This window comes from Cryptomeria japonica, chromosome 9 (genome assembly GCF_030272615.1).
Source record: "Cryptomeria japonica chromosome 9, Sugi_1.0, whole genome shotgun sequence".
NCBI lineage: Eukaryota > Viridiplantae > Streptophyta > Pinopsida > Cupressales > Cupressaceae > Cryptomeria > Cryptomeria japonica.
Window position 1 is genome coordinate 678,075,297 of NC_081413.1, and position 26,559 is coordinate 678,101,855.

At 36.2% G+C, this 26,559-nt stretch overlaps 1 protein-coding gene across 2 annotated transcripts in view; it reads left to right on the forward strand.

Moving 5' to 3' along the window:
* The first annotated feature begins 3,345 nt into the window (after positions 1-3,345).
* LOC131074004 (suppressor of mec-8 and unc-52 protein homolog 1) overlaps positions 3,346-26,559 on the forward strand; it is a 77,342-nt gene continuing 54,128 nt past the window's right edge. Inside the window, exons 1-3 of one of the 2 annotated variants that reach the window (XM_058010562.2) lie at positions 3,346-3,614; positions 4,015-4,225; positions 16,851-17,003. In XM_058010562.2, the coding sequence (XP_057866545.2) occupies positions 3,586-3,614; positions 4,015-4,225; positions 16,851-17,003 (393 nt within the window). In that variant the 5' untranslated portion in view covers positions 3,346-3,585. The remainder of the gene's footprint in view (positions 3,615-4,014; positions 4,226-16,850; positions 17,004-26,559) is intronic. The other variant, XM_058010561.2, reaches the window with a different exon arrangement.

A 26,559-nucleotide genomic window follows, 5' to 3' on the forward strand; every position in this document is an offset into this window, starting at 1 on the left:
CCAAGTATGCTCTTGATCTACTTGCATGCTTTCATATGGTTGATTGTAAGCCTGCTCCGACTCCCTTTCTTTCAGGAGTCAAGCTTCAGGCTCAGTGTTCTTCTCCACTAGTTGATGCCACTTTGTATCGTCAGCTTGTGGGTAGTCTCATCTACTTGACTCATACACGCCCTAATATTTCATTTGTTGTTGGCATGGTTTCCCACTTCATGCAGGATCCACACGAGCTTCATTGGAAAGCTGCCAAACATCCTTCATTACATCCAGGGTACACATCACTATGGGATTCACTATGCAGCAAGCACAGGACTTCGCTTGGTTGGTTACACAGACTCCGATTGGGCTGGCAATCTAGTTGATCGTAAGTCTACTTTTGGTTACAGTTTTCACCTTGGTTCAGGCCCCATTTGTTGGCAGAGCAAGAAGCAACATGCTATTGCTCTCTCTTCGACTGAGGCTGAGTATCGAGGCTCTGTTAACGTAGCGACTGAGACCATTTGGCTCCAGCAGATTCTCACAGAGTTTGGATTCACCACTCCACGATCGACAGTTCTACATTGCGACAATCAGAGTGCTATTGCAATCTCGAAGAACCCAGTCCAGCATCGGGGGACCAAACACATCGAGATTCATATGCACTATATTCGAGAGCTCATCCAGGAGCAGGTCATTGATTTGCAGTATTGTCCTACTACAAAGCAGGTTGCTGACATATTCACCAAACCTTTCACCAAGAGTAAGTTCCAGCAGTTGCGAGCTCTCTTGGGGGTGTGGGATGTGTCATTAGGGGGGGTCAGCTGAATTCTCCTTCCTCTCTTATGGGGGGGGACTTTTTCCTCTTTGAGGTTTTGTCCTTCTTCTTTGAGAGTCTTTTGTACATTCATCTCTCTTTTGGGGGGGAGTTTTTTCCCACTAGGTTTTCTCCCTTTCTCCGTTTGTGAGAGATTGCATTGCATAGTTTTGCTTGCATTTGCATATTGTACATGGGTACCTATCATGGCCTAGTAGCCGGGACCCATCTTGCATTGTTGACTTGAGTCTTCATTCCCCTAAGTTGCACTTAAGGGGGGGTGTTGGTGTAAATAAATATTCATTTTGGACATTATTACACTTACTTAAGTTAACTTAGGATAATGCATCTCTTCGTAGTTTGGATTTGAGACACTTAGGGAAGTGTGCACATAGGGATAGAGCTTGTAGGAGAAATTCCACCTTTTGTGGTCTTATTTTGCTGTTACACTCCACATTCGGTGGGTCATCCACCTCTTGTGGAATATTATATTATTTCTCCTACCTACCCCTAGTATTTCTTACCTACCCTTGTTTCTCATTGAGCCACATGTCATATTTGTGTGCTCATACATCCATATGGCCTTGCCTATATATGCAGGCTTCTATTCATTGTATTGGTTAATCCAGTTGATCATTTGTATATTGATGAGAATACATTTTGTTCTTGTCATTCTATTGTCTCTTTTATGCTTTTCATTGTGCCCTTGATCTTGGCAAAATCCTACAATTATGAACATTATCATTTGTGGAGAATAAATGAACATTATTGTCAAACACTCCGTTGATTGCTACGATAATGTTAGTGTTTGTTTTTGACATCAACAACTTCCAGACATTAATTGCATTGTGTGCTTCTCTTGGGTTTGTGAATAGTTGACAAAATTACTTTTGTTGAATATCTTCTCCATCTCGTCTAAATATTTTTTCCAAGATACCTACAATTTTGAAGTCTTGCCATAATAACTTCACTCGTTTGTTATTGTCATATGCTAGTTTGTCTTTAATTGGGGGCAACCAACCTAGATCTCCAACTAAAACCATAGAAAATTTTAGAAATAATTCATAAACTTCAAATATTATATAATAATTATATACATTATTTCCAACCAAATTGTATTTATTATAATATTACATGTTTATTATAGTCGGTTGCAATTGTGCATATATTTGCAAAGTTGAGATTAACCTTTTTTGGGAATGCTTGATGAAGTCTAGAATCTATGTTCTCTAGCCAATGAAGCTCATTTCATCAGTTAATATATTTTTGACATGAAATATTTCTTCTTGAAAATTTGTCAGTCATGTTCTTTTTAGTTGAGCAAAATCTTTAATTGAAATTCTCAACTTGGAATGAATTATGGATGCGCCTATGTTGAATGCTGCAACTCTAGTTAGTGCAAGTAATAGAAGGAGAGATTGATTAAGCAATGTTGCATTTTTAAGAGCTTCATTAATTGCACCAATCAAATATGACTTTCTTGTTCCTATTGTTCCTTACATTATCATATATAACGACATCACATTTTCATGCATATGACAATGTGATATAATTATGCTGAACGCTTTCTCTTGTTTTTCACTGAGGCTTACGTAGTTGATATATTGTGGTATATCATCATACATAAGACATCCATAATCTCTCATTGTATTGATTAAATTGATTGCTTGAACTGTGTATTCATCACTTTGATAGTCGTTAGACCAATTTGTGTAAGGAATTGCATGCATAAAATATCAATTATATGTAGATAAATATTAAACACATGAATAAAAACACAAAAATAATAACAACAAAGAGACAAAATTTAACGTGATTCACCCAATCTCGGGCTACATCCACCAAATAGAGAGTCCAATATTATTATCTAGTAAATAAAAAAACTGATTACAACTAGCAATCCCTTGCAACTCAATACCGCTGCAAAATGCATAAAATTCTCTACAGAAAACCCTAACCCTTAGCCTTTTTATCATGACTTATGTCGGTTACAAAATCAGAGTTACAACATGTTAGCCAATAGAAAAATAACATCCGATGCCTTTTAAAACAATAAAAGTCTTTTTGGCCTCGTGGGGCGCTGCCCCTCAACCCCGCCCTGTATCGCGACAGGAAGTGCGCAAGGGGCGTTGCCCCCAAATCCCCATCGAAAAATATGGGGGAAAACTGCACCGATAGAAGTAGGGAAAATTTAACCTCCGAGTTTGATTAGGCTCCATAAAATAACAATTTATTTATCTACCAATATCCTTTCTTCCCAACATATCGATTTCAAAAACTTGCATTATCTAACTATGATGTAGTCTACATATGATTTCCCATTCATACCCTATAATATTTCCTTAAACAAATTCATTATCTTCAATTTTTGAATCACTATATATGTTAACTTCATAAATTTATATAAATTTTTCACTTCAAATAGTATTGCCTACACAACTAACAATAAAAAAAAACATGAATAAAAATCAAAACTTAAACCCAACTTAATTAAAACAATATGCCACCTATGTAATAAGAAATTAAGCTATTCTACAAAACTAAATGGCAAATTTGATGGGTATGCTCTAACTTCACCACGACAAAATCATAGCTTCGATATCCATGGAGCTTTAATCTACAGCTTATTGCCATAAAAGCAAAAATAATACGGCTGTTGTCTGATGCAACGGAGCCTTCTTAGAGCAATGCGTTTCCCATGATCTCACTGACTAAAGATATCGTAAGAAAAATACGCGGAAATATTGCGAGGATTTCGTAGTGGGGAAGAAAAATAAACCAAGCAGCAGGCAGCCATGTCCACTCTCGAAATCGAAGCTCGCGAGTAAGTATTTTTTTTCATTGTTATTACATGAATATACATTTTTATTCTGTTCATTTGCTTTCACTGAATTTTAAATTGCAGTTAAGCTTTCATTAGGCTAGAGGTCTCGGAAGACACGTAAAAAAAAAGGGTTTAACATTGTATATCTTACTTCAACCTTCACAGAATGTAACAAAGTCATTAAAGGACTCTAGGGTTTCTATATGTATTGTAAACTTAAAACAATTGGTACTATTAGCTAAAATGCTTTGTATTAGGGTTTTTAATTGGATTCTTCTTTCTGCTATAGGGTTTAATCATGCACACCCATTTTCTGCCTTTGGTGATGATAGTTTATGATTTGAATACTGTTCTTTTATGTATCTTAATATGTCTGACATTCGTTTCCTTTTGTATACAGTGTGATAAAAATTGTGCTACAGTTTTGTAAGGAAAATTCCTTGCATCAAACATTCCAGATTTTGCAAAATGAGTGCCAGGTTTCACTCAACACTGTGGACAGCCTTGAAACATTCATGGCAGATATTAACAGCGGACGATGGGATTCAATATTGCCGCAAGTTGCACAGCTTAAGCTTCCGAGAAAGAAGTTGGAGGATTTGTATGAACAGGTGAGAATTGAGATACACAAAACATCCTTAGAGAATCACATAACTTTCATAATTGGAGACAGTCGAAATTCAGTAATTTAGTGTAATGGCCAATGTGACTAACATAATGTACACTGTCAAAGTATGCGTTGGGAGTGCCTAGTGCGTCTCCAATGAAATGATATCCAACCGAGAACAAACAAACTCATAATACAGCAAAAAATGATCTGAAACAAAATCATGAATAACAAAAGCTAAACTATAACACATGAGAAGCCAAAGCTATATCAAACAGTGACAATCCAAATTGCCATTGAAGAAATTTAATTCATTTTCTCATCCGCTTATTTTAGACTTGACAGTGTCCAGCTTTTGATTTTAGTCATGAAAAGGTGATTTCCGTATATCGCTTGCAAGACTTTGGCAATGATCAATTCTTACCAAAGTTAAACTTGGTCTGTTTCCCAACAAGCTGTTCTCAGATCCGAGAATTGTCAATATAACTTTTGTTACTCCGTCAAGTTCTCATGATATCCCCACAATGATATGATCTAACATGATACTTTTATTGCTGTCTGATCACAACACCATTAAAAACTTGACAGGAATCTAAATTGCAACAAGTTTAGAACCATTTCAAGAAATTCTCACACTTGAGTTGAGAAAGTAAATACACATTCTAAAATTCATGCACATATTGAAAAGGACTTGGGTGTCAAACATGGTGGTGAGCACAATTTTTTTTGCGTTAATCCACTGTATTGGGTTTTCCTTATAATCTAGCAAGCATCTATCCTTGTAAATCCAGTATTAGTTCAGTTAACAAGCAAGCCCGGTACATAAAAATGCCATTCATAATAATCACGCTTTTAACCAATCTGTTGGTGTTTGTGCAGGTGGCATTATGAGTGTGTCTATCATCTTTCTTGAGCCATACTACCCTCAACTTCTTTTTTAAATAAATTTCCTGTCTGTTTATAGTATATTCTGTGAAGTATCTTGTTCAAGACTGACTCCATTTGTTGCTCAATAAATTTATTCTCTTGAATTAATTTCGAAAAGCCTCTCTGTTCTACGCCTTAAGGTAATATTTATGGTTTTAGGCTTTTGGGCTAGCACAAACTCTTTGCTCCAGAAGGAAGAGGAGAATTTGTGGTCCCAAGTTTGAATGAAGAAACTATGTCAATATAAATCAGTGGCATCTAGGGTCCTCAGCAATGCCCAAGGAAATTGACAAATCGGCATCTTAACTCTTAATATTTGTTTTATCCTATTCCAACCCCCTCCAGCAATTTTTTCACAATTTTTTCACAATTTTTTCACAATTTTTTCACAATTTTTTAGCCTCATATTTGCTATAAAGATAAAGTTACATTGAGCATAAGTTTACCTTTAATTTTAGAATATACCCTGACTCTCATATTTAAAGCTCAAGGTTGCATTGAAGATTTTCAATATGAATTTCAATGAAATTGTCAACATGAATAAAACTATTTGTAAAAAGAGAGGAAGCACTTGGGCAAGAATCGAAATTGAGGATTGCAAATAAAGATGAAAACATTGAAAATTACTAAGCCGAAATGAAGGCCTTAAATTGAACGGGCCGAACTCAATTGGTAAGGGTGATGGTATGTTCCCATGATTTTGCTATCCAGCAAAGTTCAAATTCTTGGACATATGATTGGGCTAGGTTTGATCCTTGGGTGACTATGCTGGATTGGTTCCCCCTTCTTATGGCAGCTTAATGGAAGGAAGCTTTTGAAATGGATGCATACTTATTATGTTGTAATCCACTTAAAAAAAGCAATTAATGCCATATTAAAAAAGTGAAGACCATCTATGTTGGGTAATATATGACGCACTCAATTGTAGTGAATCTCCAATAAAATGATATGCAATCGAGAATAAACAAATATATGAAATGGCAAAATTTGATCCACAATAAAACCATGAGCAACAAAACCTAAATTTTGTAACGCAGGAGAAGCCAAAGCTATATAAAACAGTGACAATCCAAAATGCCATTGAAGAAATTTAACTCATTTTCTCATCCACTTATTTTATGACTTGACAGTGTTTAGCTTCCAATTTTAGTCATGAAAGATGATTTCCATCTATAGCTTGCAAGACTTTAACATTGATCAATTCTTACCTAAACTAAACTTGGTCTTGTTCGCAACAAACTGTTTTCAGATCCCAGAATCATTGATATAATCTTTGTTACTCCCTCAAGTACTAATGATATCTCCATATATGAGATGATCTAACTCAAGACCTTTAGTGCTGTCCGAAAAGCAACAACATTTTATACTCGAAAGCAGTCTAAATTACAACAAAACCCTCACATTTAAGCTGAGATATTAAACACACATCTTAAACTTCATGCTCAATACTGAAAAGGACTTGGGTGTGAAAATATGGTGGCGAGCACAGATTTTTTTCTGTTGCCTCAATTGACTATATTAGGTTTTCCCTATCATCTAGCCAGCATCTATCCTTGTAAAGCCGTATTAATTCTGTCAACAAGCAATCCAGGTACATAACTTAAACACCATTGTGCATGTAACATCATAAAAATGCCATTCATAATAATCAAGCTTTTAATCAATTTGTTGGTGATTGTGCAGGTGGCATTATGAGTGTGTCTATCACCTTTCTTGAGCCATACTAACCTCAACTTCTCTTTTAAGTAAATCTTCTATCTGTTTATAATATATACCATGAAGTATCTTGTTCAGGACTGATTCTTGTTGCTCAATAAATATTTTTTTATTGAATTTGTTTCTAAAACCCTCTTTGTTCTAAGCCTTTAGGTGAGATTTAATGGTTTTAGGCTTTTGGGCTAGCACAAACTCTTTAATCTAAAAGAAAGAGGAGAATTTCACCCGTTGCCAGTTGAGGGCCCAAAGTTTGAATTAATAAATTACATTGATATAAATCAGTGGCATCTAGGGTCCTTGGCAATGCCCAAGAAATCTGACAATTTTTTCGGCATGTTAACTCTTAATATTTTGTATTTCCTATTTTGACCCTACTCCAGCCATGCAAAATCATGGCCAATCTTTTCACAATTTTTTAGCTCCATATGCTATAGAGATAAAGTTACATTGAGCATAAGTTAAGTGTCAATTTTAGAATATACCCCGACTCTCATATTTTAAGTTCAAGGTTGTGTTGAAAATTTTCAATGATGCAAATATAAATGAAATTTCCAATATGAATAAAACTATTTGTTAAAAGAGAGGAAGTGCTTGGGGAAGAATTTAACATGAGGATTGCAAATGAAGTTGAAAATATTGAAAATTACTAAGCATAAATGAAGGCCTCATACCAAAGGGGCTGAACTCAATTGGTAAGGATGATGATACGTTCCAATGATTTTGGTATCCACCAAGGTTCAAATCCTTGGAGGGATAATTAGGCTAGGTTCGATCCTTAGCCAAATGTTAGTTCCCTTGCTCATTGCATCTTATCCAAAGTATACGTTTGGAATGGATGTATGCTTACTCATCATGTTGTAATCCACTCAACAAAGCAGAGATCGATATAAAGATGTAATCCGGTTGTATCCATCTAAAAATAATAAAGGCTGTATTTAAAAAGTCAAGACCATCTATGTCAAGAGCATACGATGCAATCAATACAATTATTCTCTTCCAAACATTTTCCTATATACGATTATTGTCAGCATAAAATAGCTGACAATCAATCAATGAGGAGAAATATAAAAACAAGTAATAGTGAAGATAGATGATTAGTGTTCAATGTTAAGGAATCTTAATTAAACTCTTCTTAGGAGATAAAAGGCCTGAATGAAAAAGCGGGAAAGTGTCATCATGTAACCACAAAAGTTGATAATGAATAGTGAACACTTTTGGAAGAAAGTGTAGAAAATATTAAGGAGGCACCATGTTCAAGTGGATTCAAGGAACTATGGTTAATACAAAATGAAGAAACAAAGTACTTAAGTGAAAAATCTCAAGTCAAAAGACCCAAAACTGAAACAAAATAATAATAATTAAAGAACAGGCTGAAAGATATTGAGCAAAACAACTGGGAAGAGGAAGCCAGAATCCAAGATACGATGATCGAGCCTTACCAATTTTTACATTATTGCAGGGGTAATATCCTTATCCTTCTTATGGAAGTTGAGAACAAAGACAGCAAAATGAATAACAATGTCCTCAAGCTCAAGAAAAACAATATCAAGGCAATCGATATACATGGGGTCAAAGGCTTGCTTTTGCAACTAGACACTAGCAACAACATGGTTGATTGCTACAATTGTAAAGATACAAGCATTTATGGACTTGTAGGAAAAGCAATTGTGCACTTTAAGTTAATGCATTTTGAAGGGGAAGGAACACTATCAGCTTTTTTCTATAACCTTGTATGGATGATAAATGTATCCTTCCCCTTCTAAGGGTATCCTATAAGCTTGTTTCATCAAATTCTTCAATTTAAAGCATTATGAAGGGGAAGGAACACTATACACCTAGCATAACATGCAAATGACTTCTAACGAGTTTATGGGGTGGGGCTTAATTAGTTATGTCCTACCAAGGTTGACCTATATTTTAATGACAACTAACTACAATATTTATATGGGAGATACCTACTCAAATGAATTTCATGATTTAATTGTTGTTGGTTGATCTTTTTTTGGGACATTCTATATTTTAGAGTCCAGCCCTTCTTGAATTGAGCAACCTTTTTGTGCAGAATTTGTGGTTTCTTGTTTTTATTTGGAGATATGCCTTATCATTATTGTGCAACAGGAACTCCTCAATTCTCATTTATAATAATCATGCTATTGTTATCATTGTACTTACATGCTTGGGTGATATCCTGATAGACAATATCTTATGCAAGGTGTTTGGTTGTCATGTTGTCATAAATTGAATTTACATTTAACTAATTGTTGATGCTAATTATGATTGCACCACATTAAATGGTAGTTTGTTATTGTTTGTTTATTTATTTACTATTATGACTACTAATAGTAATATAACTTTTGTTTATCTCTAGTATGTTTAATTTGCTCCTCTTTTTTGTGTAGATAGTTGTATTGATTGGGTCATCAACTTTGTTGGTCCTTGCCCAAAATGCTAAGATTCATGAAAATTGTTTGCCTTCATGTCTTACATGCCTTAACATTAAACAATCAATTTGTTCTATTGCATTGTCCCTTTTGACTTTGTGCTCTGTGTGTCACACTCCATATTGTAATCATGGTGGCCTACTTGAATTCTTCAATGAGTTGTTGCCCACCATGTGTTCGCCTTTAGTGATGGTAAGCCCAATGTTATGATGAGGTGGCTTGTTGTTCCTGGTGATAGTTTATTATTGGCTATACATGTTCATATGATGGGAACCCTTCTCCTACATGGTATTGGAATACTTTTCCCATTGCCTTGTAATTATATAGCTACAACAAATGCTTATTTCTCATTAGTTGTGGTTGTCCTTGTCATGTCCTTTCCTTGCTAGTATTAGAATATTTAATTATATTTTAGTCACCTATATTTAGTTCCTTGTTTAATGGTCATTTAGCTTTTTAGTTAATTAGCTTTTAAGCTTTATTTAGCATTTAGCTTTCTCTTTTTAGTTAATTAGCTTATAAACTTTATTTAGCGTTTAGCTTTTTAGTAGTTCACTTTAAACTACTTGTTAAAAACATTATATACACTTGTATATTGTTAAAAAACTTTAATTTCTATATATACGCTTGTATATTTGTTAAAAACATTATCTGATTATTGAATCATTCATTCAATTTATTTTTCATGGTATCAGAGCGGGTCGATGGGATTCTTTAAAGTTTGGCGAATTTTTTAATAAAAATTCATGGCCTTCTTTCTGGAATATTTTCTAGATTTTTTTTAGGATTTTGCTTTTTTGAAGGCTTTTTTGAGGGTCTCGAGGGTTTCTGGTTTGTGGGTGAATTTCTTTGTGCTGGGCAGCAGTTTATGTTTTTTTTAGGGTTCTGGAGATTTTTGGGCCTGCAACTTGGAGGTTTTTTTTGGTAGATTGAAAATTTTCCTAGGGTTTCTGCAATTTGACTAGGGTTTTGACCCTTCAGTTCAATTCGAAATTTTATTCTGGTTGCTGGTTCTTGGTGGGTTTTTCAAGACCTCAACCAGGGTATCGTCAGATTTTTTTGGGTGCATCGTTTTCTGTGCCTCAATTTTTGAGCCGTCGGATTTGCATTCTGTTTTCAGATTCTTGGTGGGTTTTTCGAGAGCTTTTCTGGGTTGGTCTCAAATTTTTCTGGGTGCCTTGTTTTCCGTGCCTTGAATTTTGTGCCAACAAATTTGCCTTGGAATTTAAAAACAGTTCGCAATTTCTGCTAATTCTGTGGACATTGGAAATTTTGCTGTTTTCTGGGCACCGTTTATGCTGTTTTAAGTTTGCAAATTTTTTTTTTCATTTATGGGTTTCTTCCAAACCTCGAAGTTCGTGCATTGGGATTTGTGTCTCGAATTCCATTCCAGGGTTTCAGATTTTTTGTGCAGCTGCTTCTATTCTGATTTAAAAAAAAATCAAATTCTTCTGTCTCTTGCTTTCACTCAGTTGACCTCGATTTCCGTGATGGCATCTTTGACCAGCATCATGTTGGAACACAAACAGAAGTTCAATAGCTGCCACAACACCTGGAAACAGTGCATGTTCACGATATCTGAATATCGTTGCCTTGATTAGATTGATTTAGGCCATACCTCGTCCTACAGGTCCCAGGGTTTTCACATTTTTTTTCCTCAAAAATTGTTCGCAGGGTTTAGAAGTTTTTCCTTAAAAATTATTATCTGTCATCTGCAAAGCTTGCACGGGTTTTCTAATTTTTCTCCACAAAAAAATCATGGGAGGGTTTTGCTTGATTTTTCCTCAAAAATCAGGGAGTGTTGCTTTACCACGTGATGTCTGCTATTTTGCCGTGTAAGGTTTGCTGTTTTACCACGTGATGTCTGGTATTTTACCACGTGATGTTGTCTGGTGTTTTCCTGCATGATGTCTGATGTTTTACCGCGCGATGTTTGGTGTCCTACCACGTGGTGTTTTGGGTCTTGCCATGCAAAGTTTCAAGGTTTTGTTCGATTTTTTCCACAAAATTCGTTTCAAGGGTTTGTACCATTTTTTTCCACAAAAATGATGATTTGTATCTTCAGTTTTGGAGGATTTGCCGATTTTTCCTCAAAATCATGGTTTCAGGTTTCAATTTGGTTACCCAATGTCAGGTTGGATGGATTTTGGTATTCTTGGCCATTTACACTTTTCAGATCCAGGGAGGGTCTCCACTGCAGCAGAGTGTTCTTTTCATTTGTGATCAAAAGACCTGCAGTGTCTTATGTAGGGTAGTTAGTAGATAGAATGACCATTAAGGGAGGGTATTAGAATATTTAATTATATTTTAGTCACCTATATTTAGTTCCTTGTTTAATGGTCATTTAACTTTTTAGATAATTAGCTTTTAAGCTTTATTTAGCGTTTAGCTTTTTAGTAGTTCACTTTAAACGACTTGTTCTTAATTTAGCACGTCGTCTTGTAATCTCTATATATACACTTGTATATTGTTGAAAACATTATCTGATTATTGAATCATTCATTCAATTTATTTTTCAGCTAGGTCAGCCAACAGTGAAATAAAAGGTATTTTTTAACACCATAATAAATATATTATTTAATAAAATAAAGTTAATAATTTGAATTTTATTCTAGTGCCCTTGGCCTTAACAAGTATTTATGCTGCTGCTGTGTGCTGGGCGCCACATCTGGAAATTTCAAATCTGGTATGTTTTGAGAGTTTTCTCAAGTGGAACAAACTAGGACGCAAACCCTGGCTGCCCACCTAAGTCAGGATACGAACCCTGATCGGGACTGGGAGTCTACTAAGTTTCCTCTCTTTTAACTGTTTATTAAATTATTTAATCAGAAGTTACAATTTAATCAAGGGATCTATTGTCAGGTTGGGTGCCATTGCAGAGTTCAGGGGATTTTGGTGTGGCAATTTGTTTTTTGGCCATTAGGGTGCCAGCTGGGTTCTCATAACAGCTTCCAGGAATTACTCTACCTGCTGAATCAACGCTGGCTTGTTCAGGGCAGCAAACAGAACCAATATTGCAGGTCTCATCAGCAAGGATAATCTGTGAGGCAAGAATCTGCAGCTAGTCGTCAAGGAGCGTGGGAATATCCTATTGCCATGGGCAAATGCAACAGTCCAGGGGGTCTACATTACATGCCCTTAGAACCAAGCTTGGACAACAGACTTAAGCAATTTATTCAGAAAATATCAGGACAACAGTTAACCCTAGGAGTTGGAACTTGAACACAACTATAGGCGTGGCGTCTTCTAAGACTTCTGCTGCACAGGGGACTCATAGAGGTGGATGAATGGGCAATAACAACTAAGGGTTTCACGCATCAGGACTACTGATCTATTCACGTGAGGACTTCAACACAATCAAGCTGATCACCCTCATACAGAGAGTCATAAAAATCTCCTATATTGGTTGTTTCTGTAGTCTTCATATTTGAGTTAGACCTCGAGGTTATTTAAATCAATTGAACAAGCGTTACACTATTAATTTCTGTTATATGTCATTTTGTGAAATAAAATTCTGATTGGATAATAATATTCATACAACTTCTGTGCATCCTGGTATTGAATTGTCTGTCTGAGATCTGATGAGTATTTGTGAATACTGAACTAAATCCGATTTGGTCAAATTCATAAACCCTAGGGATATTGAGGAATCAGAATACTAACATTAACAGCATATCTTATATCTAGAAATTCTTTGTGTTTTTCATGGCATAACTGTTGGCTAACAAGAAACCCTAGTTCCCTGGGAAGAGGACATAACAGTCCTTAGTGATTTGTTCCTTGCTTCTCTTGCCGGCATGGATGCATAAAGACTATTGATCTCCAATGTTTTCGTCCTGCATCACCATGAATGAGGATTCCTACAAAAAACTTAAATGTGATAACTTGAAGCTTGCAGCCCATTGGACCCCCAGCTGTTGAAGGTTTTATTGCTGGTGGTTTAGCATTGTTTTGCATATGCCCTAGCCATCCTTGTCTACTCTAAAGGTTTTAAACATTTAATATAAAATATATTAATATAAATCAGTTTTCAAAATTAAACTGGGCGTAAGAATAGGACCTTTCCCAGGAAGGTATGAAGGCAAGTTCCTGTTCATTTGAATCAACTGATTTTCCTAATTTAACATTATTGGTTCAAATCCAAGCCTTTGTAATTGAGTATGAAAACCCCTAACTGCGAAACCCTGAGGTTAAGATGCCAAACCCTATCCTCCTTTGTTGGCAATTCTACCAGCACTATCCATTACAAGCCAATTACTCAGATTGCTACAATACAAGGTGCAGATCAGCAATATCCAGATCGCTACAGGCCAGCTAATACTCAGATTGCTGTAGCATGCTTAGATTGCCAGACATTGGGTGCAAATAAGCAATAATCAGATCATATAGCTAATCACACAGGACATCTAGGTGAGTTCATCAATAGGCCAATCAGGGTCTATAGATGGTAAGTGATTACTGTTATTTTCACGGGACTCCAGGGATATTTATAAACACTAGATGAGCATACAGATATTTACATCAGTTTGAAGATAATTATGGCTGCAAGGTCACTGTATCTCAGACCTGGTTGTATATCAGAGATTTCGATTGCAAAATTAAAGCTACAGCAGTGTGGATGTTTGCAATTTCCAACCCTTACTGTTTGGATCAGAATTGTAGATCAGTAATTTGCTGTTTAACTTTTAATCTTTGTTTGATTGTCTACCCTCGCTTTGTGAAGAAATCTGGATATTCAAACTTGCATGACAGGCTGTAATCAGGTATCAAAACACAGTCGAGTCTCCCATCACAGCTCAGGGCTATCACAGATTTGCTTATTGTCGCTGGCAGTGTTGGAATTTAGGGGCTGTGGGTGCGTTTATCTGGTCCAGGGCAGCATGGTTGAGCTTGCTGCTGATCTGTAGTGACTTTGCAGGCTAATGAAATGATATTCATATTACAACCATCAGGGGGCCATGTGCAGTGTGAAACAGGGCATATTTTGAAATGCAGCTTGTTGTTTCACCATTTTTTTCTCTGATGGTATTTATTTTTACCATGTGGGATAGATATGGGTTGTGTTGATATCTGCACAATGCTTAGATAATGTTCCATGCATACCTAATTTGTAGATCCAAGGTAGATTTTCTAGTCGTCCAAGTGCAATTCCTTGGCCTGCAGTTGTGTGTTAATTTAGGACAAGCGCCTGATGTGCTAAAGTTTCTTGTATTGGATTTGAATTGACCCAGTATCGAAGCCCTTGTTGCTGACTGTGCTAGCTGGAGCTGATTTGTTGTATATATGTCGATATCTTTATTATTTTGGGTTGATATCGGTTGGCCTTTTGGCCAGTCTTGTACAGGTATCTGTTGGGGATTGAAGGGAACCAACATATGTTAGGCTGGGGATGCAATCAGGGGATAGATATCTTGTATAAACTGTTGGAAAGGTGCAGTCATACAGGGATTCTTTTGCTGAGGAATGTTTTCATGGTCAGTTGGGTAATGTCAAGGGGGTTCATGAGTTATGCTATGAAGTCTCTCGTGCCTCACTTGCAAGTGTGTTTATCTTAGGAGTTGGTCAGTGGTACAACATTGTAATACATTGCAAATCTTTAGTAATCCGCTTCTCTTAATAGAATGTGAAATGACTTTGTTTGGCAGTGGATTATGAAGCATGTTTTGATGCAAAATCCGTTATTTCTTTGATGCATATGATTGTGTGTATTTGGCTCCTTGGTTAGTTTCATGCAGATAGCTATTTCTTATTTTATGCCTCTGATTCAGTTGCTTAACACATGGGCACCAATCTAGAATGATACAAGACATCCTACTCTCCCTTGTTCCCAGTAGTGTAGACTTAGTTTAGGTGTCCTACCAGCATTGCATACCCATTGCTTAAGCAGCATATATAGGTTGGAGAGCTGATTAGAGGTCAATCTTTAGAGGGTATGCTTTGTTGTTTTATCCGCATTCATGCATGAAGTGAGACCCTATGTTGAACATATCATTAGAGATGCAACTTGATACATCTTTAATCACTTGCATGAGTTGCATTTCTTCTTAAAGGAGGTTTCCAGCCTTGTTAATAATGAATCAACACATACACATAGGTACTTAGAGACAAACTAATTGGAGTTTCTTGTGCTCAGGGCATAGTTCAGCTGCAAGGCCTTGAGTTTAATTTCTCACTTCTCTTTAACTGTCCTGTTTTAGAAATCTTAGGGAGTAACCCCTTGGCTTAGCAAATGCTTAGGGATAAAGGAGAGTTTGCCATCTCTCAAGGATTTGCGCTTAGTTGAGCACAGTTTTTTGATGGTTCTAGCCCTATCCTCATGATGACAATGTTCCCTGGCTGTGAGGTTTGGTCTTGTCTCTAGGAATGAGGAGCTGCAAATTTTGTAGCCAACAGATTGTTTATGCTTGTCCATCTGCATAAAATAATTTCAATTTTAATTCCTTCATATTCCCTAATCTACAGCATCTAGAAATTGGAAACATAAAATATTCTGAATTTCCTTGAAACAGGCAAGTTGAAAGTATAAATCAAATTTTGTAGCCAACAGATTGTTTATGCTTGTCCATCTGCATAAAATAATTTCAATTTTAATTCCTTCATATTCCCTAATCTACAGCATCTAGAAATTGGAAACATAAAATATTCTGAATTTCCTTGAAACAGGCAAGTTGAAAGTATAAATCAAAGTTTTGAAGTGCGATTATCATGTTGCTTATTATTGATATTTTTCTTCTCAATCCTATTTTGAATTTCTTCGAAACCGGCAAGTTGAAAGTATAAATCAAAGTTTTGAGTGCTATTAGTCATGTCGCTTATTATTGATATTAATCTTCTCCATCCTTTGTTCACTAAAGTGTTCATATGCCAGGAAATCTAGGAGGTTCCGCTTCAAGAATATAATTGTTGAAAGTAGTCATGGTAGTGTTTAACTGATTCCTGCTGGGTAGAGTTTTTTTAAAAAAAATTTTAAACATTCAAAAATATTTCAGAAATTACCTTTGGTAGTTAATAAGTTTATTGTAACCTTTCATCCTTCCTCTTTGAAGATTAGTTCCCATTTCCTGCAAGCATGCATGTACATACAAAAAGAATGAAAAATGGTTCCAATGTGATTTTTCTCACATGTTATCTTTTTTTTTTCCCTTGTGTAGAACTGATGTTTACATGTGTAAATGGCTAGAGTTATATATAGATGATGCCAAGTTGATTTCATGGACTGATGTTCAATCTATATTTCTCTTCTCAGGAGTTTGATTACCATATATCTAGAAAATAACAATTACTTGTCGTTAGAGCCCTAACAAAGCGTGCCAAAGTTATAGACATTTTCATATTGGCTTCTTTTTTATTTTGCACTAGGATCAGTTCATTTCAGCAAGGAGTTTGAATAAGCTGGCATCCACGTCACAATGCATTTTATTAAGGACATTATGTACTGGCTAATGCTATGGATATTTGCCAGATTCTTTTTCAAGGACAAGGAATATGGATTAAATTTATGCATCCAGTTGCTTAGATGTATCTTCCTTCTTGATTGTGTGTCAGATTGTATTGGAGATGATTGAACTTCGAGAATTAGATACTGCGAGGGCTATTCTAAGGCAGACTCAAGCAATGGGCTTCATGAAGCAGGAGCAGCCTGAACGGTATCTACGGATGGAGCATCTTTTAGTACGGACATATTTTGATCCTCGGGAGGTAAATGGAATTATAAACAATTTAGATTACTTGTGTCTGGTTTAGTTTATTTAGATTATTTTTTTTCTTTTTCTTCTCCCTGATTGTGAATCATGGACACGTAAAAGTATTGCATTTTTTGTTATTGTATGTAGTGAAGTGGGATTCTATGCAGGAAAGAGAAGTATATTTATGCAGCACTTTCGGCTACTATTGCAATTTTACTTGTTTTTATTTTTATTTTTTAAAAAATTTAATTTGAATACTTGTATCTATTTGTGTCTGATCACAACCAGTGGGATAGCAAGGCAAATATATGTCAAAGACATTGAGCATTCAGCATTGACAGATATTACTTGTTTATTAATATATAGGATAGGGATGCATGCATAAAATGAACAATTTTAAAAAATGAAGGGACAAAACCAAAAGTTTAATTTTGTTAAGTTCAAATATGATAGGGATGGTGCTTCAATATGGGTTTAACTTTTCTACAGCTCTTTTGATTTATTTTTCGTTTTCTTCTTGCTTTGCTCATCCAAGGAGTTTGTCAAAAACAATCATAAGCTGCCCAAGTGATGCAATCTTGTAAAAAGTATATTTTTCCAAGTGCGGATGGTTTTGGGCTGAAATAATCCTTCTTATAAGTTCTCGAGTTAAAAATGTTTCAGTTAGACTTTATATTGGCAGGAATTTGAAGTACATAAAATTATCATGTTATCTCCAATTGAGCACATCTTATAATGCTATCATATTTCATACAAGGGATAACATTTTTGGCCTTTTTTTTGCATTCTTTGAACAATTTATTAGGTCTTTTTAAAACCAAATTTCCCTACAGCATAGCTATCTCCATATAAATTGAAATATACTACTACATTGTATTGGAGACCACTCCCCTTGAAACTAGCTCAGTTTCATTTTCCTAATTCTGTACATTTGAGTAAAATATTATCTCCATCTGATAAAACAAGGTGCTGATGCCATTTTTGTCAAAAAGAAAAACAGATTTCTTTTCTTATCTTTATTGAAATCGCTCAAATAGATTAAAATAGATCTGTACAAGTTCATTTTAATCCAGTAAAACCTTGGGCAGGGGGTTAATTTGCTAAGAGAAGTGACATTAATTTATTAAATTTGCTGAAGGGTAAACATTAGCAAAACTGATTTTATTAGCAATGGAATTGTGTAAACTCTGTAAATAACATTTCTAATTTTTGCTACTCATTGGCAATGCTGTCATTATTTGGAATAGTCAGATACAATAACCTGATCTTACAAGTGGGGAGAGGAATCTGTGTATTTGGCAAAAGCCAGTTACATTTTTGAATCCAATCAAAATGTGGCATAAGGCTTTGGTATGCAGAAAGAGTTATGAAAGGCCTTTAAGCCTTGATTGTCAGGTTCTGAGAATTGTTTGGAGTGAGGTGTAGCACCCATATTTATCTTATATTCTGCCTGAGTTGGCATTCATATCTTCTCAGGAAAGTTTCTGTTTCATTATTTCTGTGTACCCTTCTCAACCTATTTTACAACAGTAAAGCTGTGGTTTAGTGTTCTTGTAATGTTCCATTCTTGACATTAATGGAATGTGGGGTCCACCCCTTTAATTCATAGCATTGAGTGAGTGGTGGCAGCATTTTAATAGCAGATAGATAGGTTGTAGTCACTTCAATTAGGATTAAGTTAACCAGTGGAATAGGGCAGTTGAGTTGGAGTGGGAATTCCTTGTTGGAACTGCCAGTTATTCGGGTTAGATTCAGTTCTCTCAGACTTGTTAGTTAAATAGGTTGCATATGATTGAGGAATGGATCAGATTTAGTTATTTTAGATTTGCCAGTTAAGTAACTGGGATTGCTGATGGTTGTGGAATGTAAAAGGGAAAGCATGGAATATAAGAAGCATTGGGGAAAAGAGAAAGACATTTCAGGTTGAAAAAAAAAATTAGATTTTTAGGAGTGTGACACTGACAACTATACAGATGTTTGTGGCTTTTGGATATGGAAACCTTAAAGCATGGCAATCAGACTATCTTGGGGATGAAACCCTCAAGGAGCAGATCAAGTTTGAGAGTGTCATCAGGGTCATTAGAGGTTTTATCAGATTTGCATGAATAGTGTGCCTAGTAATTTGCATTAGACTAGTAAATTTTAATTTGCATATGTGGTGTTTGAAGTAAATGTAAAAAATACAAAAATATTTATTGCTCGAGTATTTCTTTAAGTTAACAGTCCTAGTATGGGTTTGGGGGTTTGGTTTGCGGGTTCGGTCAAAACATTTCGGGGGTTGGGTTCATCCATACAAAAATAAGAAATATATACATATTTGCAGTAGTAATTAAGTTAGAATACCATATGCATAGTTGCAGTAGTAATTAAGTTAGAATACCATATACATATTTGCAGTAGTAATTAAGTTAGAATGCCACAGTGTCATATGTAGTATAATAAACAAAACCACCATAAAAATTAAAATTATTACAATGTCAATTAGTCAAACTCAAATGTCATAATATATGTCAAGTGTCAATAATCAGCCATTGCTGATCAAGAATCATCAAATAGGTCTTCAAAAATATCATTACTGTCCATATTAGATGATGTAGGTACTGGTATATTAGAAGAACCGCAAACAGTGCCATTGGCATTGACACTAGAATTGGAACTCTCATGCTCGCTAGCTGGCTCATCTTCAACATCAGGGCAGCAAGGTGGAAATTGGAAGCATCCAAGTCAATATGCTCTAGCTCGATATCCCATTTCCTTGTTTCTCCTTTCTTGTAGCCACTTTGTGTAAAATAAGATGCAATTTTGATTGCACATACACTTAGTCCTTGGACTTTTTTGAGTGTAGTCAATTGCGCTTTATATAGTGTGTGAAAGAGCATGTGCTCTGATTCTTCTCAGATGTAGATGAACTAGCAACCTATTAAGAGTTATAAAGTTTAAATTATATAATATAAATGAAACTTAAAGAGAGTTTTTTATAAAACTTATTTGCAATAAAATTTTGATTGCTAGAGGTTGTAGGTCTGTGAATGATTGGCCATGGAAAAACTACCAATTGTGAGCATCGACCTTATACTTAATACAAAGAGTATCAATAGTAAAGTCTTTGTCAACACAAAAAGGAGCACGACACTTGTTGGCTGACTTCAACATCTCTATATGGGGCAGTCCTTGTCGACACAAAATGGAGCACAACACTATAATATTTGGGAATCAATGCAAAGGCAAGAATGTGTGGTGGGGTTGTCATTTTGTTCCATCTCTTTTCAATAATATCTCTCCAAACTGTGCTTATCCATGGCAGTATAACAGGTCATGCTTAGTATGGGCTTAGTGAAGTTGAGGAGATATTCAACACGATCCCATCAAATGCCATTTAGGATCATCTGCTTGATATTTTCTGCCCTTGTAGTGTTAGGTTGCCTCCATATGGACCAATTTGGGCTGATGGTCATGTTAAAAAGTGCCTTCCATCACAAGTTGTCTAAATACAATTGTGTAGGAGACAAAATGAGTTTAAACCATAGTTACGAGACTTGGACTCAGTCCAAACTCGACAAGCATGACTTGGACTTGAACTTGGGACATGGCGAAAAAATTCGGCGAAGACCTGACAAAGTGAAAACCCAAGAAATTAAGAGATTTTTAAGGATTTAAACTTGTTTCATGCACCCTTAATAAATAAACCTTTAAGACACAATAACATTATTAAATAGACGCTAATTTGATCACATACACAAACATACATTGATCACATAAGTATAAGTGCAAATTGTAGCTAAAGGAAATAGCACACTTTGATATATAATAGTCAAATGTATACAAAACTCATGGAATATGACTTCCATGACATCAAAAGTTTAAAGCAAATATCAAAACAATAGCTAGAATTCTACGGCTTAGAGGAGCCTACATCCTTCCTACAAAGGCGCCTATGGTAGTCTTGGATGATGTAGCAACCATAATATTATTTTAACTATGAGTATGCAGAGATTATCAACAAGGGATATGTATTATGTATATTTTAATGATCATGATTCATCATTGGCGTATTATTTGCTTAGACTTATAGTTTGATGGGGGTTTGGGGGCAACATCAAAACAAGGTTGAGGGTAGCATCTCTCGTGGGGGTCTGAGGATGAAAGAAAGAGAGGTAGAGAGATAGGTCTAGATCTTGGGGGAGATGGTAGGGTTTCAAGCAGATCTGAAGCAAATACAAAAGATAAAGAAATAAAACAGGACACAGATAACATAGAGATTTAACGTGGTTCACCCAGAATGGGTTACGTCCACCATACACAGCCGTCCAATCTTTCTTATTATCCAGCAAAAATAGTACATCAACCTTACAATGCCTTAAGCATCTCAGCCGCTTATAACATGCGTTTTTAGGGCAACAAACAAAGTCGGCTTTTTTAAGGTTTTATAACAATGTCGGTTTTCATCAACGGCGAGGATACGTGCTGAGTGTACAGTAATTTACTGATCAGTCGCCACATTTCAACAATCTCCCACTTGGAGACTGATCAGGCTCCACACCGAACAATCTCCCACTTGGAGACTGATACTACATAACACCACTGTACATGCAACATCCGCTGGATAAAACACTAGGACTTGACTGGTATAAATTCCACAATTATCAATCAAGAAGACCAACAGAAACTGATGAAGAAATCAGCTTCTCCTGTGGAACTGTCTTTGTGAACATATCGGCAGGATTCTCACTTGTGTGAATATTCTCAAGCCGTAACTGACCCTCCTCCAAAACAGTCCGAATGAAGTGGTACCTGAGCTGAATGTGCTTTGTCCTTGAAAGAAAAACAGAGTTCTTTGCAAGATGAATGGCACTCTGGCTATCAGTATACAATGGGCTATCCTCTTGTGTCTGACCCAATTCCTTTAGAAAACATTGCAACCAAATCATCTCCTTGCTGGCTTCTGTAGCAGCAACATACTCAGCTTCAGTGGTTGAAAGTGCAACAACCTTTTGCAGCCTAGAAATCCAACTGACTGCAGTTCCCCCTATAGTAAAAACATACCTTGTAGTACTCCTCCGTGAATCAATATCACCCGCCAGATCAGAGTCAACAAATCCACTCAGAGCAGCATTAGATCCTTTGAAACATAATGCCTTCGTAGTAGTTCCTTTCAAATATCGAAGAATCCATTTCACAGCATTCCAATGTTCCATACCCGGATTACTCATAAACCTGCTCACAACTCCTAATGCATGTGCAATATCTGGCCTTGTGCATACCATTGCATACATCAGACTGCCAACAACTGATGAATAAGGGATGTTAGACATTTTATTAACCTCTTCCTGTGCCTTTGGGCACATCTCCTTAGTCAATTTGAAATGACTAGCCAAAGGTGTACTAACTGCTTTTGCATCCTGCATGTTAAATCTTTTCAACACCTTCTTTATATACTCACTTTGGGACAAATTCAAGGTTCTATTTTTCCTGTCCCGTGTAATCCTCATACCGAGAATTTGCTTAGCTGCACCCAAATTCTTCATAGCAAATGACCTGGCTAATTTCTGTTTAAGATCATTTATATGTTGCATGTTAGACCCAACAACAAGCATGTCATCAACATAAAGCAACAGGATAATATAACTACCATTATCAAATCTCTTAAAATATACACAATGATCAGAATGACATCTATGATAACCGTGTTCAGCCATGAAACTATCAAATTTTAAATACCATTGTCGGGGTGCTTGCTTTAGGCCATACAGACTTTTCTTCAACCTGCACGCCAAGTTCTCCTTACCTTTGACCTCATATCCCTGTGGTTGCAACATGTAAATTTCCTCCTCCAAATCTCCATGGAGAAAAGCTGTTTTGACATCTAATTGTTCAAGATGTAAATCATCTGCAGCCACAAGACTGAGTACAGTTCTAATTGAAGTCATTTTTATAAGTGGAGAAAATATTTCATCATAATCTATACCCTTTTTCTGTGCAAAACCTTTTACCACAAGTTTGGCCTTATATATTTTTTGACCTCCTTCCTCCTCCTTCAGCTGATAAATCCATTTGTTAGGCAAGGCTATTTTTTTTGTAGGTAAAGGGACTAAGTCCCAAGTCTTATTTTTCATCAAGGAGTCCATCTCCTCTTTCATGCCTAGCTGCCACTGTTGTTTGGCATCCACCTGCATTGCTTCTTCATATTCTTCTGGTTCACCAGAATCCGTTAATAAAATAGAATACAAAGAAGGAGAAAATCTTTCGGGGGGTCTACTTGTCCTCGTAGAATGTCTAACACTTGCAGGAGTTTGTGGGACAATCTGTTGTTGCTGAGCATCAGGTACCTGTGGCATTTCATTTTCAGGAATCTCATCCAACACCACATATTCTTGTTTGTCCTGTTCATGCTTCTTTTCCTGCATCTGTTCTTTATACATAACCTTCTCATTGAATATAACATCTCTACTTCTAATTATTTTCTTATTTTCAAAATCCCATAATCGATAGCCATATTCATCTATCCCATATCCAATGAAGGTACATTTCTAAGATTTAGCATCAAGCTTGGTTTTGTTTTCTTTATCAACATGGACAAAAGCTTCGCAACCAAAAGTTTTTAGAAAAGAATAATTTACCTTTTTACCAGTCCATGCCTCCTCTGGAATACCACCATCCAAAGGGGTTGAAGGTCCTCTATTTATCAAATAGACAACAGCATGTACAACATCTACCCAAAAATGTAAGGGCAATCCAGCATGCAATCTCATGCTCCTCGCACGTTCCATGATGGTCCTATTCATTCTCTCTGACACACCATTTTCCTGTGGAGTTCCTGGAACTGTCTTCTGCTTTCGAATCCCATTTAAGGAACAGTAATCTTCAAATGCTTTGCTGCAATACTCACCTCCATCATCCGATCTGAGACACTTCAACTTTTTTCCCGTCTCATTCTCAACCAAAGCTTTCCATTTCTTAAAAGTTTCAAAAACATCTGATTTTTGTTTTAGGAAATATACCCATGTTTTTTTGGTTGAGTCATCAATAAAAATAACATAATAACAAGAGCCACCAAGAGATGATACCTGAACCGGTCCCCATACATCTGAATGTACAAGCTCTAACTTCTCACTCTTCTTCTCTTTCCCAACCTTGAGAAATCTGACTCTTTTTTGTTTACCATAAACACAGTTTTCACAGAACTCTAAATCAATCTTCTTTAGTCCTGGCAATAGATTTTTGGAATGAAGGATTTTCATCCCTTTCTCACTCATGTGCCCAAGCCTATGGTGCCACATTATCGAATCTGTTCTTGCAACATTTATTGTTGTTGTCCCTACAGTAACTTTGTCTGTAGCAGCTAAGGTAGAGTAAGTGTTACTAGTACACAGATATAATGTGCCTACCTTCGCACCTTTAGCTACTACTAATGATCCTTTAGTGACCTTCCACATACTGTCTGAGAAGGTAACTATGCAACCTTCACTACCTAGCTGCCCTGCAGAAATTAAATTTCTTCTTAAATTAGGAACATGTCTTACCTCCTGCAGAAACCAGTCATTACCATTCTGCAACTTGATCTTTATCTTTCCTTTTCCAACAATTTGATAGGGCTCATCATCACCCAAATATACCTGTCCAAAATCACCTTGAACATAATCTAGAAAATATTTTCTATGGGGTGTAGCATGAAATGAAGCCCCAAAATCTATTACCCAGGAATCATTAACATTATCCAAACATAAGATTAAAGCATCTTGTAAAGTATTACTTGCAATATTAGCTTCCTTACTGTCATTTTCATTTTTGTCTCCTTCTTTGTTTTTCCGAGACCAACAGTCTTTCTTTAGATGACCAGGCTTTTCGCAGTACCAGCAATCTTTCTTTCCTCTAGATTGAGAGCGTCCTTTCTTTGACTTCCCTCGTGACTTTTCATTTCCAGGGCCTTTTCCTCTTTCCTTTGATCTTCCTCTGTTCTCCACATTCAAAACACTACCCGATGATGTTGGAGTCTCACCTGTGCTTTTCCTTCGCATTTCCTCGCTTAGGATAACACCAACAATATCATCAAATACCAAAGTATTTTTACCAGAGACAGAGTTACTTACAACCATAACTAAGCTATTCCAGCTTTCTGGCAAAGAGCATAAAATTAAGAGAGCCCTAACCTCTTCTGCAAAGGTAATTTTTACCGAAGACAATTGACTGGTAATTGTATTAAATTCATTTAAGTGCTTCGCTACAGATCCTCCCTCACTCATTTTCAAATTAAAAAAACGCTTCATAAGAAATACCTTATTCGAAGCCGAGGGTTTCTCATACAACTTAGCCAATGTTGCCATCAAATCTACAATCGTTTTTGCTTCTGTTATATTGAATGCTACAGACGACGCAAGGCACAATCGAATGGATCCCAGTGCCTTTCTATCTAAAATGTCTCACTCTTCATCTGATATTGTGGTCGGTTTCTTTGCCTTTTCTTCCAATGGCCGCCACAAATCCTTTTGATACAGGTAATCCTCCATCTGCATTTTCCATAACTGATAATTCTGGCTGTTAAACTTTTCGACCTTGAATTTGGAATCCTCCATTGCTCCCACTCAAATCTGAAAGTCCTGCCAATTTACAGAAAACCTCGCTCTGATACCAATTGTTAGGGTTTCAAGCAGATCTGAAGAAAATATGAACTAACAATTATATGCAGATTTAAATACAAAAGATAAAGAAATAAAACAGGACACAGATAACACAGAGATTTAATGAGGTTCTCCTAGAATGGGTTATGTCCACCATACACAGCCATCCAATCTTTCTTATTATCCAGCAAAAATAGTACATCAACCTTACAATGCCTTAAGCATCCCAGTCGCTTATAACATGCGTTTTTAGGGCAACAAACAAAGTCGGTTTTTTTAGGGTTTTATAACAATGTCGGTTTTCATCAACGAAAAACGGCAAAATTTTTTTTCTCAGGGGCTGCCGCCCCCGAACCCCTGCCCGGGGCCCAACCCGACCCCAGACCCCGGCTAGTATACGTGCTGAGTGTACAGTACTTTATTGATCAGTCACCACATTTCAACAGGCGAGTGGAGAGAGTGAGATAGAGAGAGATAGAGAGAGGGGATAGAGGAAGAGTGATAAGGAGAGAGATAGGTCAAGAGTTTAGGGTAGATAAAGTGAGTGAGAAAGAGAGCAAGAGAATGCTCAAGATATACATTAAATATAACTTAAAATATTGACTTATACTTAATGTTATATTTCATGTATTTTCTGGGGGCATGTGATAAACCAAACAAGCATTGAAATTTTGAGACTTAAAAAAAAAATTGAGTCTAGCCAATTTCAGGTGACGGTACTCGCCCAAACTTAGTGAGTCAGGCAAGTTCGTTAGACTCGGAGAGTTTGTCTCAAACTCGGCTAAGTCTGAGTCTGAGCCCCTGGGACTTGCCAGGCTTGACTTGACTCACAACTCATCGAGTCTGGGTGAGTCCATGTGAGTCTTGTTTCTATGGTTTCAACAACCTATTTGAAAATCGAAATAATTTTTTTTACTAAAATTAAAATTTAAATAAAATTATTATTTTTTATTA